The sequence below is a fragment of the Jaculus jaculus genome, chromosome 2 (assembly GCF_020740685.1).
Source record: "Jaculus jaculus isolate mJacJac1 chromosome 2, mJacJac1.mat.Y.cur, whole genome shotgun sequence".
Lineage (NCBI taxonomy): Eukaryota > Metazoa > Chordata > Mammalia > Rodentia > Dipodidae > Jaculus > Jaculus jaculus.
Window position 1 is genome coordinate 48,079,204 of NC_059103.1, and position 14,820 is coordinate 48,094,023.

The 14,820-nt window shown below is 39.8% G+C and overlaps 1 protein-coding gene across 2 annotated transcripts in view; it reads left to right on the forward strand.

Annotated features, from left to right (window-relative positions):
- The window catches only part of Cep76 (centrosomal protein 76), a 34,307-nt gene that overhangs the window by 2,192 nt on the left and 17,295 nt on the right, over positions 1-14,820 (forward strand). The window contains exons 3-7 of one of the 2 annotated variants that reach the window (XM_004656828.2): positions 2,254-2,329; positions 4,077-4,301; positions 7,100-7,285; positions 9,689-9,786; positions 14,303-14,431. In XM_004656828.2, coding sequence (XP_004656885.1) covers positions 2,254-2,329; positions 4,077-4,301; positions 7,100-7,285; positions 9,689-9,786; positions 14,303-14,431 — 714 coding nt within the window. The remainder of the gene's footprint in view (positions 1-2,253; positions 2,330-4,076; positions 4,302-7,099; positions 7,286-9,688; positions 9,787-14,302; positions 14,432-14,820) is intronic. The other variant, XM_045144098.1, reaches the window with a different exon arrangement.

Genomic DNA, 14,820 nt, shown 5'->3' on the forward strand with positions numbered 1-14,820 from the left:
TATGGCCTCAATACCTGGGTTAGTACACTATAAAAATAGGATAGACATCATAACACACCAGAGAATTAGGTATTTTAATACAGCACCCACTTTTGGTTTTTGAGGTTTACAAACCTATTTGTTATAAAAATTGACCTAATAACAGTCTCTACTGTGTGAATGTCACTTTATGAAAGTCATTTCATGGTGGAATTCTACGTCAAGTGTTATGTAATGTTTTCAAAAACTTTAACCTCATCTAAGGTGTTAAGAATTTGTTTTTAGCCGGGCGTGGTGGCGCACGCTTTTAATCCCAGCACTCGGGAGACAGAGGTAGGAGGATCACCATGAGTTCAAGGCCACCCTGAGGCTCCATAGTGAATTCCAGGTCAGCCTGGGCTAGAGTGAGACCCTACCTCGAAAAAACAAAACAAAACAAAACAAACAAAAAAAAAAAAGAATTTGTTTTTAGGGCTGGGGAAGATTGCATGTGAAGCCTAAGGATCCAGGTTCAATACTCCAGGACCCACACAAGCGAGATGCACAAAGTGGCACATACATCTGGAGTTTGTTTGCAATGACTAGAGGTCCTGGTGCACCCATTCTCTCAGTCTTTCAAATTAATAAGTATAATATTTAAGAAACTTAATAAAAGAGATTTTGTTTTTAGTATTCTGTGAATAGCAAGACTTAAAAGCAGTTAAAGTTTAGTATTAAATTTTGGGTGACTAGTTATACATCTTTCATTCTTTTTTTAATATTTTATTTTTATTTATTTATTTGAGAGTGACAGACAGAGAGAGAAAGAGGGAGAGTGAGAGAGAGAGAGAATGGGCACGCCAGGGCCTCCAGCCACTGCAAACAAACTCCAGACGCGTGTGCCCCCTTGTGCATCTGGCTAACGTGGGTCCTGGGGAACCGAGCCTCGAACCGGGGTCCTTAGGCTTCACAGGCCAGTGTTTAACCCCTAAACCATCTCTCTAGCCCTTTTATTCTTTTTTAAAAAAAAAATTTTATTAACAACTTCCATGATTATATTCTTTTTTTTTTTAATGTTTATTTTTTGAGAGAGAGAATGGGTGTGCTAGGACCTTCAGCCTGCTGCAAACCAACTCCAGACATATGCATCCTCTTGTGCGCATGTGCAACATTGTGCACTTGTGTCACTGTGTGTCTGGCTATGTGGGACCTGGAGATTTGAATATGAGCCTAGCTTCACAAGAAGATGCCTTAACCACTAAGCTATCTCTCTAGCCCACATCTTATTCTTTTAGGCAAGTTTGTTTTTTTTTTTTTTCAAGGTAGGGTCTCACTCTAGCCCAGGTTGACCTGGAACTCACTATGGAGTTTCAGGGTGGTCTTGAACTCCCAACAATCCTCCTACCTCTGCCTCCCGAGTGCTGAGATTAAAGGCATGCACCACCACACCCAGTTCTTAGGCAAGTATTTTTATTGTAACCTACAAACATAAGATTTTTTTTTTTTTTTTGAGACTTTGTAGCTCAGGCTGGCTGTGAAGTTATCATTTTTTTGCCTCCACATTCCAGAGAATGATGTTATTATTATTTTTTTTTCCTTTTTGGTATCTTAAGATAAAGTCTCACTCTAGTCAAGGCTGACCTGGAATTCACTATGTAGTTTCAGGGTGGCCTTGAACTCATGGTGATCCTCATACCTCTACCTCCCAAGTGTTGGGATTAAAGATGGGCACCACCATGCTCAGCTCTTTTTTTATTTAAAATATGTTCTTTCTTTTTATTTATTTTTTTATTTCTTTTGAGGCAAGCCCAACAGACTGGCCTTTTTTTTTTTTTTTTTTTTTTTTAATGAGAGAGAGAGAGAAATAAAGAATTGGTGTGCCAGGGCTCCAGCCATGGCAGTTGAACTCCAGACATGGTACCACTTTGTGTACATATACGACCTTGCATGCTTGCATCACTTTGTGCGTCTGGCTTATGTGGGACCTGGAGAGTTGAACATGCGTCCTTAAGCTTTGCAGGCAAGTCCTTCGACTGCTAAGCCATCTCTCCAACCCTATTTATTTCTTAGAGAGAGAGAGAAAGAATGGGCACACCAGGGCCTCTAGCCACTGCAAATGAACTCCAGATGCATGCGCCACCTTGTGCATCTGGCTTACTTAGGTCCTGGGGAATTGAATGAGCCTCAGTCCTTTGGCTTTGCTGGCAAGCACTTTAATTGCTAAGCCATCTCTTTAGCCCTGTTAACATTAATTTTAATTTCTAATTTGTTTTGATTTTTTCCCCATTTTTCTAGGACAGTGTTGATCAAGAACCCCCTTCCTCTCCAAAACAACCTGGTGGTTTTGATAAACAATCAACATTAAAAAAATGTATGTATATATCTATATCTGAATATTTTTTAAGCATCAGTTTAGTTGTTGTTAGAAATGGATATGATATAGCATACATAGTGTTTGTCATATGATAGAAAACATTCCGAGTTTTCTTTCCAAAATGAAATGCTTAAAGTTTGTCCTGAGTTAGCCTGAGACTTAAGCCCTATTTCCATAAAGTATATCAGAAGGTTTCATGTAGAACACAGCAGGTACAGGGTCAGGAACATTGGTTCCTTTTTTTTTTAAATAACTGTGTGGGTCAGGCCTTTAATCCCAGCACTTGGGAGGCAGAGGTAGGTGGATGGCTGTGAGTTTGAAGCCACCTAAGACTGCATATGGAATTCCAAGTCAGCCTGGACTTGAGCAAGACCCTAACTCAAAAAAAAAAAAAAAAAAGTCAGAAAAACTGTATGGCTTTGCTCTTTTAATGTAATTATTTGACAGATACACTTACTAAGTTGATAATGTTCTGATGTGGTTTTGGAAGTGATAGGATGTAAGCAAAGGTACATTGAAAGGTCTGACCCATTCTTGAAAGTAGCCAGAATATAAACTCAAAAAAGAATGTCATATTATATATCTTCTCCCAAATGCAAATGATTCAGTTCCACTGTAAATTGCTATTCTTTTTCTTTTCTTTTTTTTTAAGTTTTTTTTTTTTTTTTTGCCAGGCGTGGTGGCACACGCCTTTAATCCCAGCACTCGGGAGGCAAAGGTAGGAGGATCACCATGAGTTCGAGGCCACCCTGAGACTACATACTGAATTCCAGGTCAGCCTGGGCCAGAGTGAGACCTTACCTCAAAAAAATGGGAGCTGGAGAAATGGCTTACCAGTTAAGGCATTGGCCTGTGAAGCCTAAGGACCCAGGTTCAATTCTCCAGGTCTCATGTAAACTGATCCACCTGGTGGTACAAGCATCAGGATTTCATTTGCAGTGGCTAGAGGCCGTGGTGTGCCCATTCTCAACGCACTCTCTTTCTCTTTCCTTCCCTGTGTCTCTAATAAGTAAATAAATAAAAATAAATCATTAATTTTTTTTTTAATTTTTTATTTATTTATTTGAGAGCGACAGACACAGAGAGAAAGACAGATAGAGGGAGAGAGAGGGAATGGGCGCGCCAGGGCTTCCAGCCTCTGCAAACGAACTCCAGACGCGTGCGCCCCCTTGTGCATCTGGCTAACGTGGGACCTGGGGAACCGAGCCTCGAACCGGGGTCCTTAGACTTCACAGGCAAGCGCTTAACCACTAAGCCATCTCTCCAGCCCTCATTAATTTTTTTTTAAGTTTTTTTTTTTTAAATACTGTTTCAAGGTAGGGTCTTACTCTAGCCCAGGCTGACCTGGAATTCACTATGTAGTGTCAGAGTGGCCTTGAACTTCTGGCAGTCCTCCTACCTCTGCCTCCCGAGTGCTGGGATTAAAGGCATGCACCACCACACCTGGCTAAAAGGTATTTTTATTTGTTTGCATGCAGAGAGGAGACAGAGAGAAAATGGGTGTGCCAGGGCCTCTAGCCACTGCAAACAAACCCCAGATGCATGCATCACTTTGTGGATCTGGCTTTATGTGGGCACTGGTGAATCAAACTTTTGTTGTTAGGTTTTATAGGCAAGCACCTTAACCACTGAGCCATCTCTCTAGTCCATGTTTTGGTTTTATTTCTGTCAAGTTGTTGTTTCCTAATGTCTTAATCACATTAAGTTATTTGGCAGTTTCCTCATATGTTGCTGCACTTTACAGCTAATATTGATCCAACACGGAGGTATCTTTACCTTCAGGTTTTGGGTGGAAAAGCGTTCTTGGAACATCTGCAAGAACCAGAGCCTTTACCAGGACAAGTCTGTTCAACCTTTACTCTATGTTTACATTACCGGAACCAACGCTTCCGATCCAAACCTGTCCCATGTGCCTGTGAACCAGATTTCCATGATGGCTTTTTACTTGAAGTACACAGAGAGAATTTAGGTAAGGAACTTAATTGAGCAACTCTTTGGTTTTATTGCAAAACAATTGCAACAGCTTGTGCTATAAAGGCAGATGGTAGTGGATATATCTCTCTTCTCATTTTTGTCCCATTGCTGTTTTTTTATTGGACTTTTACCCACCTTTTAACTTTATTGTCAATTTGCTAATTTTTTCTAAGGGCTAATTATTATTGTGTTAAATCTTAACTATTGGTTCTTCAGTTTAAACAAACAAACAAAAAAAAAAACCCGGGGCTGGTGAAATGGATTAGCAGTTAAGGCGTTTGCCTGCAAAACCAAAGGATCCCACATAAGCCAGATGCACAAGGGGCGCATGCATCTGGAGTTCATTTGCAGTGGCTGGAGGCTCTGGTGCACCCATTCTCTCACTTTCTGTCTCTGCCTCCTCCTCTCTCTCAAATAAATAAAATATATTAAAGAAAAAAAAGCTAGTTATGGCACACACCTTTAATCCCAGCACTTAGGAGGCAGAGGTAGGAGGATCGCCATGAGTTCAAGTCCAACCTGAGACTACATAGTGAATTCCAAGTCAGCCTGAGCTAAAGCAAGATCCTACCTTGAAAAACTGTGGTGGTGGGAGGGAACAGAAACTTCACTTATATGCCTATTGTGTAAACATATTGTGCAAGGCTGGAGAGGTAATGGAGGGAGTACTTAAGACTGAGCTTAAACTCCTAACCCTCTTGCCTCCATCTCCCAAGGAATTATAAGCATGGGTCACCATGCCCAACTTTATAATTTTCTTTTTAGTTTTTCTTTATTTCCTTTGTGTGTACACACACTAGGGTCTCTTCATGCTGCAAAGAAATGCTAGATTTATACGTCACTTTTTGGCTTTTCGAGGTAGGGTCTCACTCAGGCTAACCTGGAATTCACTGTGTAGTCTCAGGGTGGCCTTGAACTCATGGCAATCTTCCTACTTCTGCCTCCCAAATTCTGGGATTAAAGGCGTGCACCACCATACTACGTCACTTTTTTTTTTCGAGGTGGGGTCTCACTCTAGCCCACGCTGACCTGGAATTCACTATGGAGTCTCAGGGTGGCCTTGAACTCATGGCAATCCTACAACCTCTGCCTCTGGAGTGCTGGGATTAAAGGTGTGCACCGCTACAACTGGCTATATCACTTTTTATGTCCAGCTTTATATCAGTGGTTGGGGATTTGAACTCAAGCAGGCAGGCTTTGCAAGCATTTGCCTTTAAATGTTGGGCCATCTTCCCAGCCCTGGGTATAAATTAAGTCAAAGTTTAAAGCAGGGTATGGTGGCTCCTTCTTGTAATCCTATCATTTGGGGGTCTAAGGCAGGAGAATTGCCAGTTTGAGGACAACCTGGGCTACAGAGTGAAACCTTGACACCAAAAACAAACAAACAAAGTCAAACGCTTAGATGTGTATAAAGGCATTTGATGCATTTTACTTATTAACCTAGAAAATGTTGTAGTCATAAACTAAGTAAAACTGCAAATTATGCCTTAATAATTTTAAGAGTTTAAAATGTATTGAATACATTTTCCTGGCTTTTTTTTTGTTGTTGATTTTGGTTTTTCAAGGTAGGGTCTCACTCTAGCCCAGGCTGACCTGGAATTCACTATGTAGTTTCAGGTGGCCTTGAACCCACAGCGATCCTCCTACCTCTGCCCTCTTAAGTGCTGGAATTAAAGGTGTGCACCACCAAACCAGCTCATTTTCCTTATAAAATTTGTTAATAGAATAAATTGCTAGCTTTAGGGTATTGAGTCTTTCAGTTTTTTTTTTAAATTATTTATTTATTTATTTGAGAGCAACAGACACAGAGAGAAAGACAGGTCTTCCAGCCTCTGCAAACGAACTCCAGACGCGTGCGCCCCCTTGTGCATCTGGCTAACATGGGACCTGGGGAACCGAGCCTCGAACCAGGGTCCTTAGGCTTCACAGGCAAGCGCTTAACCGCTAAGCCATCTCTCCAGCCCTGAGTCTTCTTGAACCGAGCCTCGAACCGGGGTCCTTAGGCTTCACAGGCAAGCGCTTAACCGCTAAGCCATCTCTCCAGCCCGTCTTTCAGTTTTATATGGACAATGTGGTGATATTTTTTGGAGGTTAAAGAAAAACGGTAATTAGAGGATTAATGTTGCTATTATTTATTTATTTAGGCAAGATCTCACTCTAGCTGAGCCTGACCTGAAACTCACTCTGTAGTCCCAGGCTGGCCTGGAACTGACAGTGATTCACAATGATCCTCCTAACACCTGTACCTCACAAGTGCTGGGATAAAAGGTGTATGCCACCATGCCTGGCCCAGGACTATTCTTTTTATTAGGAATGTACTTTTGTTACTAGTCTTCAGCATGCTTTCTGGAACATCACCAAATTATTATCTGGTTTTATATAAGCTTATTTTTAAAAATATTTTATTATTTATTTATTTGACAGAGAAAGAGGAAGAGAGAGAGAGAACAGGCACGCCAGGGCCTCCAGCCACTGCAAACAAACTCCAGACACTTGTGCCCCCTTGTGCATCTGTTTAACATGGGTTCTGGGGAATTGACCCTGGGTCCTTTGCCTTTGTAGGCAAATGCCTTAACTGCTAAGCCATCCCTTCAGCCCTAAGATTATTCTTTAATATACTTTTCAGTAATATTATTACTGTTATGTGTGTCATGCTGGGTTTGGATCCAGGGCCTTGGGCATGCTAAATAATCACTCCACCACTGAACTGCATCCTCAGCCTGCAACATTCTTTGATGTTCCCTAACAATATGTAATGTGATGTATTTTTTCTTTGGTTTGTATTGCTGCTAGGTGATGGAACTAGAATGGCTGATTCAACAACAATGCTATCAATAAGTGATCCAATTCATATGGTACTAATCAAAACAGACATATTTGGTGAGACCACTTTAGTAGCATCCTACTTCCTGGAATGGCGATCAGTTTTGGGCTCAGAAAATGGAGTGACTAATCTGACTGTGGAACTTATGGGTGTAGGTATGATGATCAGTGTCATTGTTGCCTTTTTACAGATACTCTAAACACAGTTTATGTCTTCAGAGTAGTTCATAAGACAAGAGAGAGACCTATAAAACAAAATTTCATTAGAATTTGAGTACTAAGTAGATTTAGGTGCTGTCTTAAAAAAAACAAAACAGTATAGTATTTCAAAGTCAATCTGACCTATCTTAAGGAAGGTCTTTATCTTTAGAAAATAAATATAGAAATTTTAATGATTTAAAATTTTGTTTACTTGAATAAATATAAGGCTATAGAAAAAATAAGACCATTTGAAACATAAATACACATAATGCAAAAAATTTAAAGACCATATCCTATACCACCAGCAATGCTCTGTTTTAGAGGGAAAAGGCTATTATTATTATTTTTTTGGGGGGGGGGTAGGATCTTATAGTGTAGTCTAGGCTGTCCTCAAACTGGCTATCTTATCCCAGCCAGACTGCTTCATGCTAAGATTACATATGTATGCTGCTATGCCAGGATTAGTACCAGTGGTTCTTGAAGAATATGGAGTAGGTATTCTTCCAGCCTTTTGCAGTGGACAAGTGAGACCTGAAAGAGGTGATAACTGTCAATGTCAGCATCAATGAATAGTAAGGACAAAGATTGTACATGTCTTTTTTTATCATTGTCTGAGCAATCTTGTGTATTGCCTATATGTAATAAATGTTTGCTTATAAAATAAAGAAAAACCCAAAGCCTATTAATATTTTATGCATGATATGTATTGGGATTGCATTGGTGTATTGCAACATATTCATAGAGTTAAACTTAGCTAGTAAACAGGAAGGCCTTAGTAATTTGAATACTTTTTAAGGATTAGAGAAATTTTATTAGATTATAGATATAAATTAAAGTGCTTAAGAAACAAAAAGAGAATATAGTGAGCTCTTGCTCATAAGAAGGTAGGACCTGAGTAAAACTCCTCATTTGGATTTTAAATCATACCCATAATAATAATTTTTCCTTAAATGGAAAGTAAAGAAAAAGTTCTCTTTACAAGCAAGCAAACAAGCACCTTTAACCACTGAGCTATCTCTGTAGCCCCTAAAATTCTTTTTTTTTTTTTTTGTTTGTTTGTTTGTTTTTTGTTTTTCAAGGTAGGGTCTCACTCTAGCCCAGGCTGACCTGGAATTCACTATGGAGTCTCAGGGTGGCCTCGAACTTAGGGCAATCCTCCTACTTGTGACTCCCGAGTGCTGGGATTAAAGGTGTGCACCACCACACCTGGCCCTAAAATTCTCTTATAGGAGATTTATTTTCAGAAGTGATATCCCAGTTGCTTGTCTTTAAAAAAAAAAATGGGGGCTGGAGAGATGGCTTAGCGGTTAAGCGCTTGCCTGTGAAGCCTAAGGACCCCGGTTCGAGGCTCGGTTCCACAGGTCCCACGTTAGCCAGATGCACAAGGGGGCGCACGCGTCTGGAGTTCGTTTGCAGAGGCTGGAAGCCCTGGCGCGCCCATTCTCTCTCTCTCCCTCTGTCTGTCTTTCTCTCTCTGTCTGTCGCTCTCAAATAAATTAAAAAAAAAAAAAATGGGCCCAGGGATGAAGAGATGGCTTAGCAGTTTAAGTGCTTACCTGTGAAGCATAAGGAGCCATGTTCATTTCTCCAAGTTCCATGTAAGCCAGACACACAAAGTTGACTCAAGTGTGCAAGGTTGCACATGATGGTGCGCGTGTCTGGAGTTTGATGGCAGTGTCTGGAGGCCCTGGTATACCATTTCTCTCTCTGGCTCTAACACTCTCACTCTCACATTAAAAAACAAAAAAAACAGACTGTTAGGTTTGCCTCAAGGGAAAAAAAAGTTGGCCTAGAATGATAATCAGTAATGATCTGGAAACAAATACATAAATACATACTGATGAATTGATTTAAAAAATTAAATAATTATGGTGTGAATTTATGGTGTGGATTTTGTTTATCAATTATTTTAAGTCTAGGCATGGGTTTAAAATTTGTTCTCATGTGATATAAGAAAGGATAAATGAAATTACTGTACATGGTCGACAATACATTCTCTCTTTTATAGAGATAGGATAACTTGTTAACAGTTGCTTTAGCTCTGCATTTAATGTGAATCTGGTTGGTAGTGTACATTTGGTGAAAATAAAAACTGAATTCTAAGTTTATCAGATCAATGAAGTTTATTAAAATATGATTAGAAAGCTAAGAAAAGAATCTCCTTGTAATTAAGTAAATGCCATTGTATAAAAGAGTTCTAATTTGATTTGGTTTATTTCATATGAATATTAAATGTCATATTGAATATTATTATTCCATTTAAGTGATAAGCACCTCTTAAATTATTTTGATTAGACTTTAGTTGACTAAATATGCATAGAAAGTTCTGAAATTTTTAATATTCATTTATATTTGTAGGCACAGAGTCAAAAGTTTCTGTGGGAATTTTAAATATAAAACTTGAAATGTACCCACCACTGAACCAAACATTATCTCAAGAAGTAGTGAACACACAGGTAAATAATTCTTTGTGCTTTTCTTGTCATTGTAATATTAATCTGAGGAAGTACTTCTTTTTAGAAAAATAACCCTTTCTTTCTTTGTGGATTAGTGTTCTAAGACAAACAAAAGGAGGGCCTGGGGAGAAGCTCAGTAGATAAAGCACTTGCTATTGCTAGCGTATAGGCCAGAGTTCAAACTCCCAGGACCCATATAAATGCTGGATGGGCAGGTATGGGTGGCTCGTGTATAATCCCAGCCCTGGAGAGGCAGAGATGGGATCCTCTGGGCAAGCTGGCAAGCTAGACTAACCAAGTCAGTGAGCTCTGGGTTCATGTGAGACACACTGCCTCTGTAAATCAGCAGGAGGGCAATGGAGGAAGACAGCTCACATCAACCTGGGACCACATAGATAAAAAATTAACAAAAGGAATGAGAAAGAAAGTAATAAGGATGTTTCTCTCCAGGAATCCACTGTCTAGTTTGGGAATGGAATGAGTATTCAGTGGAACCAGACGAGACTAACAAGATAAAAACTACATAGCTAGTGCTGGGGATATAACTCAGTGGTGGAGTGCTTTCTTAGTGTGCAAAGGCCTAGGTTTTGTCTCTAGAACCAGTGGAGAAGCATCATTAGGATGGGATCTTTCATATCATTTCACAAACCGTTACTAAGAGTCTGGTTTTCCATTTCACTTCTGCTGTGTATTGCCAGTATTTAACACAGCTGAAATGTTTGGAGAAGCTTTCTTTCCTAATTCCATTGTTAAGTCTCTGCAATTACTTTCTTCCTGGCTTTTATAAGATCAGCAGATGTCTTTAACCCTTTGAGTTGGATTTGCCATCTGTGTTCTTGTTAATCTTTTTTTTTTTTTTTTTTTTTTTCTCAAGGCAGGGTATCACTCTGTAGTACCAGAATGGTCTTGAACTTACAGAGATCTTCCTACCTCTGCCTCCCAAGTGCTAGGATTAAAAGTGTGCACCACCACACTGGCAAGTCAAGTGCTCTGCCACTGAGCTATGCCACTAGACTTCTTGTTTGGTTTCTCAGTTTTTTATTTTATTATTATTTTTTTTTTTTTTGAGAGAGAGAGCGGGTGGGAAAGAGGCAGACAGAGAATGGGCACACCAGGGCCTTCAACAGGTAACGAACTCCAGATACATGTGCCACCTTTTGGATTTGGTATATGTGGGTCATGGAGAATCAAACCTGGGTCCTTTGGCTTCACAGACAAGCACCTTAACAGCTAAGCTATGTCTCCCGCCTGGTTTCTCAGTTTTTCATTTTTATTTTTATTATTTATTTATTTATTTTTGGTTTTTCGAGGTAGGGTCTCACTCTAGTCCAGGCTGACCTGGAATTCACTATGTGGTTTCAGGGTGGCCTCGAACTCACAGCAGTCCTCCCGAGTGCTGGGATTAGAGGCGTGTGCCACCATGCCCAGCTTCATTTTTATTTTTTAAATTTTATTTATTTATTGTGTGTGTGTGAGAGAGAATATGTGAATGGGCATGCCAAGGGTCTCTTACTGCTGGAACAAGCATGAGATGTTGCACCATTTTTTGTGTACAGTTTACATGGGTCACTTGAGAATTGAAACCAGACCTGCAACTTTGTAAGCAAATGCCTTTAAATGAGCCATCTTCCCAGCCCTAGTTTCTCAGTTTCAGATTATTAAACCAGGAATCTGTTTTAAGTCAAGTGATTAGGGAAGGGTCTGAATGGCAAGAAGCAGTCAGTCATGCAAAGACAGGGCCCTTAGGAAAATGGTACCCTGCCCTTTTTTTCTGAAATAACTTCTTTCTGTTCTGAATTCTCATTTTTGGTTTATGGTGTCTGTAGTCCAGCATCTCAGATGTATAAGTGGTATTTATACCTAAAACCATATGGAACCAAATTGATGATATACCTATGATAAAAAATATACACCTGCATTGTATGTATAAGAGTTTTAGTTATGCTATATAAATGTATGTGATATAGAAAGAAGTAAAGAAAATGTTTTTTAGGCAAGCCCATCAGACTGCTTTTTTAAATTTTATTTTAATGAGAGCATGAGAGAGAAAGAGAATTAGCATGCTAGGGCCTTCAGCCACTGCAGTCGAACTTCAGACGCATGTACCCTTTTATGTGCATCTTCAGTCTTGTGTGCTTGTGTCACTGTGTGTCTGGCTTACGTGGGACCTAGAGAGTCAAACATGGATCTTTAGGTTTCACAGGCAAGCATCATTACCACTAAGCCATCTCTCTAGCCCTTGTTTGTTTTTCTTCAGATAGGGTCTCATGTAGTTTAGCCTGGCCCTGTACTCATCTTTTTTTATTTTTATTTTATTTTATTTATTTATTTACTTTTAAAACATTTTACTTACTAGTTAGCTAAGAAGGAGAAAGAGACAGATATATAAAGAGAATGGGTGCACCAGACCTTCAGTCACTGCAAATGAATTCCAGACACATGCATCACCTTGTACAGGTGGTTTACATAGGCACTGGGGAATCGAACCTGGGTCCTTAGGCTTCACACCTTTGTATTTTTTTTTTCTTTTTCCCTTCTTTATTTTTATTTAACATTTTCCATGATTATAAAAATTATCCCATGGTAATACCCTTCCCCCCCCACACTTTCCCCTTTGAAATTCCATTCTCTATAATATTACCTCCCCATCTCAATCATTGTACTTACATATATACAATACTAACCTGTTAAGTACCCTCCTCCTCTCCTTTCTCTTCCCTTTATACCTCCTTTTTAACTTACTGGGCTCTGCTACTAAGTATTTTCCTTCTCACGCAGAAGCCCAATCATCTATAGCTAGGATCCACATATGAGGGAGAACATGTGGCGTTTGGCTTTCTGGGCCTGGGTTACCTCACTTAGTATAATCCTTTGCAGATCCATCCATTTTTCTGCAAATTTCATAACTTCATTTTTCTTTACCACTGAGTAGAACTCCATTGTATAAATGTGCCACATCTTCATTATCCACTCATCAGTTGAGGTAGGGTTTCACTCTAGCTCAGGCTGGCCTCCAACCCATGGCGATCCTCCTACCTCTGCCTCCTAAGTGCTGGAATAAAAGGCGTGCACCACACCTAGTGCTCATAATCTATAGTCCAGGCCAACCTCAAACTGAGGATTCTGCTCCCTCTGCCTCCCGAGTGCTGGGATTAAAGGCATGGGCCATCATGACCAGCTTGTTTTTTTTTTTAGAGTTTTACATTAGTTTAGGTTGACCTGGAATTCACTGTATAGTCCAAGGCTTACCTTCAATTCATGGTAATCTTCCTACCTCTGCCCCTGTTTCTGATATATAAACAACATCTAATTTATCAGGTTTTCTTTTTCTTTCTTTTTTTTTTTTTTTGTTTTGTTTTGTTTTTCAAGGTAAGGTTTCACTCTAGCCCAGGCTGACCTGGAATTCACTATGGAGTCTCAGGGTGGCCTCGAACTCACAGCGATCCTCCTACCTCTGCCTCCCAAGTGCTGGGATTAAAGGCGTGTGCCACCACGCCCGGCTTTTTTTTTTACTTTTTTAAAAAAAAGCTGTTTATTTACTTACTTGAGAGAGAGAGAGAGAGAATGTGTGTGCCAGGGCCTCTAGCCACTGCAAACGAACTCCAGACACATGTGCTACCTTGTGCATCTGGCTTGCGTGGGTCCTAGGGAATTGAACTGGGGTCCTTTGGCTTTGCAGGCAAACACCTAACCACTAAGCTATCTCTCCAGCTCAGGCTTTCTCTTTAAAAGTACATTGTTATTAAACTTTTGGGGTTTTTTTGGTTTTTCTAGGTAGGGTCTCACTCTAGCCCAGGCTGACCTGGAATTCACTATGGAGTCTCAGAGTGGCCTTGAACTCATGGTGATCCTCCTACCTCTGCCTCCTGAGTGCTGGGATTAAAGGCATGCACCACCACGCCTGGCTTGTTATTAAACTTTTTAAAGTCAGAAATATTTGATCCCAAATTTATGTTATACCATGACTTTTCCATGTCCCAGAGCTGTAACGGTGCATAAAGCAGGTAGCTTGTTCTCAGAAAGTCTAGATTCTAATAGAAAGACAAATACATGAGTGAGCAAGTAAAATGTCAGGTATTGGAGTTGAGTGAAAAGTTACTACAGGGTGCTAAGTGATAGAGTGGTTAGTGCGAGGTGAGTTAGATAAGTGATTGGGGTAGAGAACTCTGAATAGCAAGAGGCCGTGCTAGGATGAGGCCTGGATATTCCAGGCAGTAGGAATAGCAGGATCCTGAACAAATTCACTCAGGCAGTAGTTTTCACTGTGGTGGAAATGATTTAAGTGCTTCCAACAAGGAAATCACACAACATGGTTTGTTATTTGAACATTTCTATCTTAGAGAATAAAATCACTTTGTTTATCGTATTGGTGTAATTACAGAAATGGAAATATTCAGGTTCTTGAGATAAAGTGGTACTGGCTCAGATTAAAGTGATGGAGGGAAGAATTGCTTTGTGTGTTTTAGTGGTTATGGAAATTGTGTAGAAATTGAAAATGTTCTTTTTTAATTTCAAGCTTGCCTTGGAACGTCAGAAAACCGCAGAAAAAGAACGATTATTTCTGGTGTATGCAAAGCAGTGGTGGAGAGAATATTTGCAAATTCGACCGTCGCACAACTCACGACTAGTTAAGATATTTGCACAGGTTTGTATACTACGTTAAAATTTTTTTTTTTTTTTTTTTTTTTTTTTTGGTTTTTCGCAGTAGGGTCTCTCTCTAGCCCAGACTGACTTGGAATTCACTCTGTAATCTCAGAGTGGCCTCGAACTCACAGCATTCCTCCTATCTCTGCCTTCCAAGTGTTGGGATTAAAGGTGTGCGCCACTACGCCCGGTTGTTGGAAAAATTTTATGCTATTTTTGATGTGTAGTATTGTATGTATAAATATTTACTATATGCATATATTTTTTAAATTTAAATTTTTTTAAATCTTTTTCTTTATTTATTTGAGAGTGACAGAGAGAGAGAGAGAGAGAGATAATGGGCATGCCAGGGCCTCCAGCCACTGCAAACAAACTCCAGATGCGTGCGTC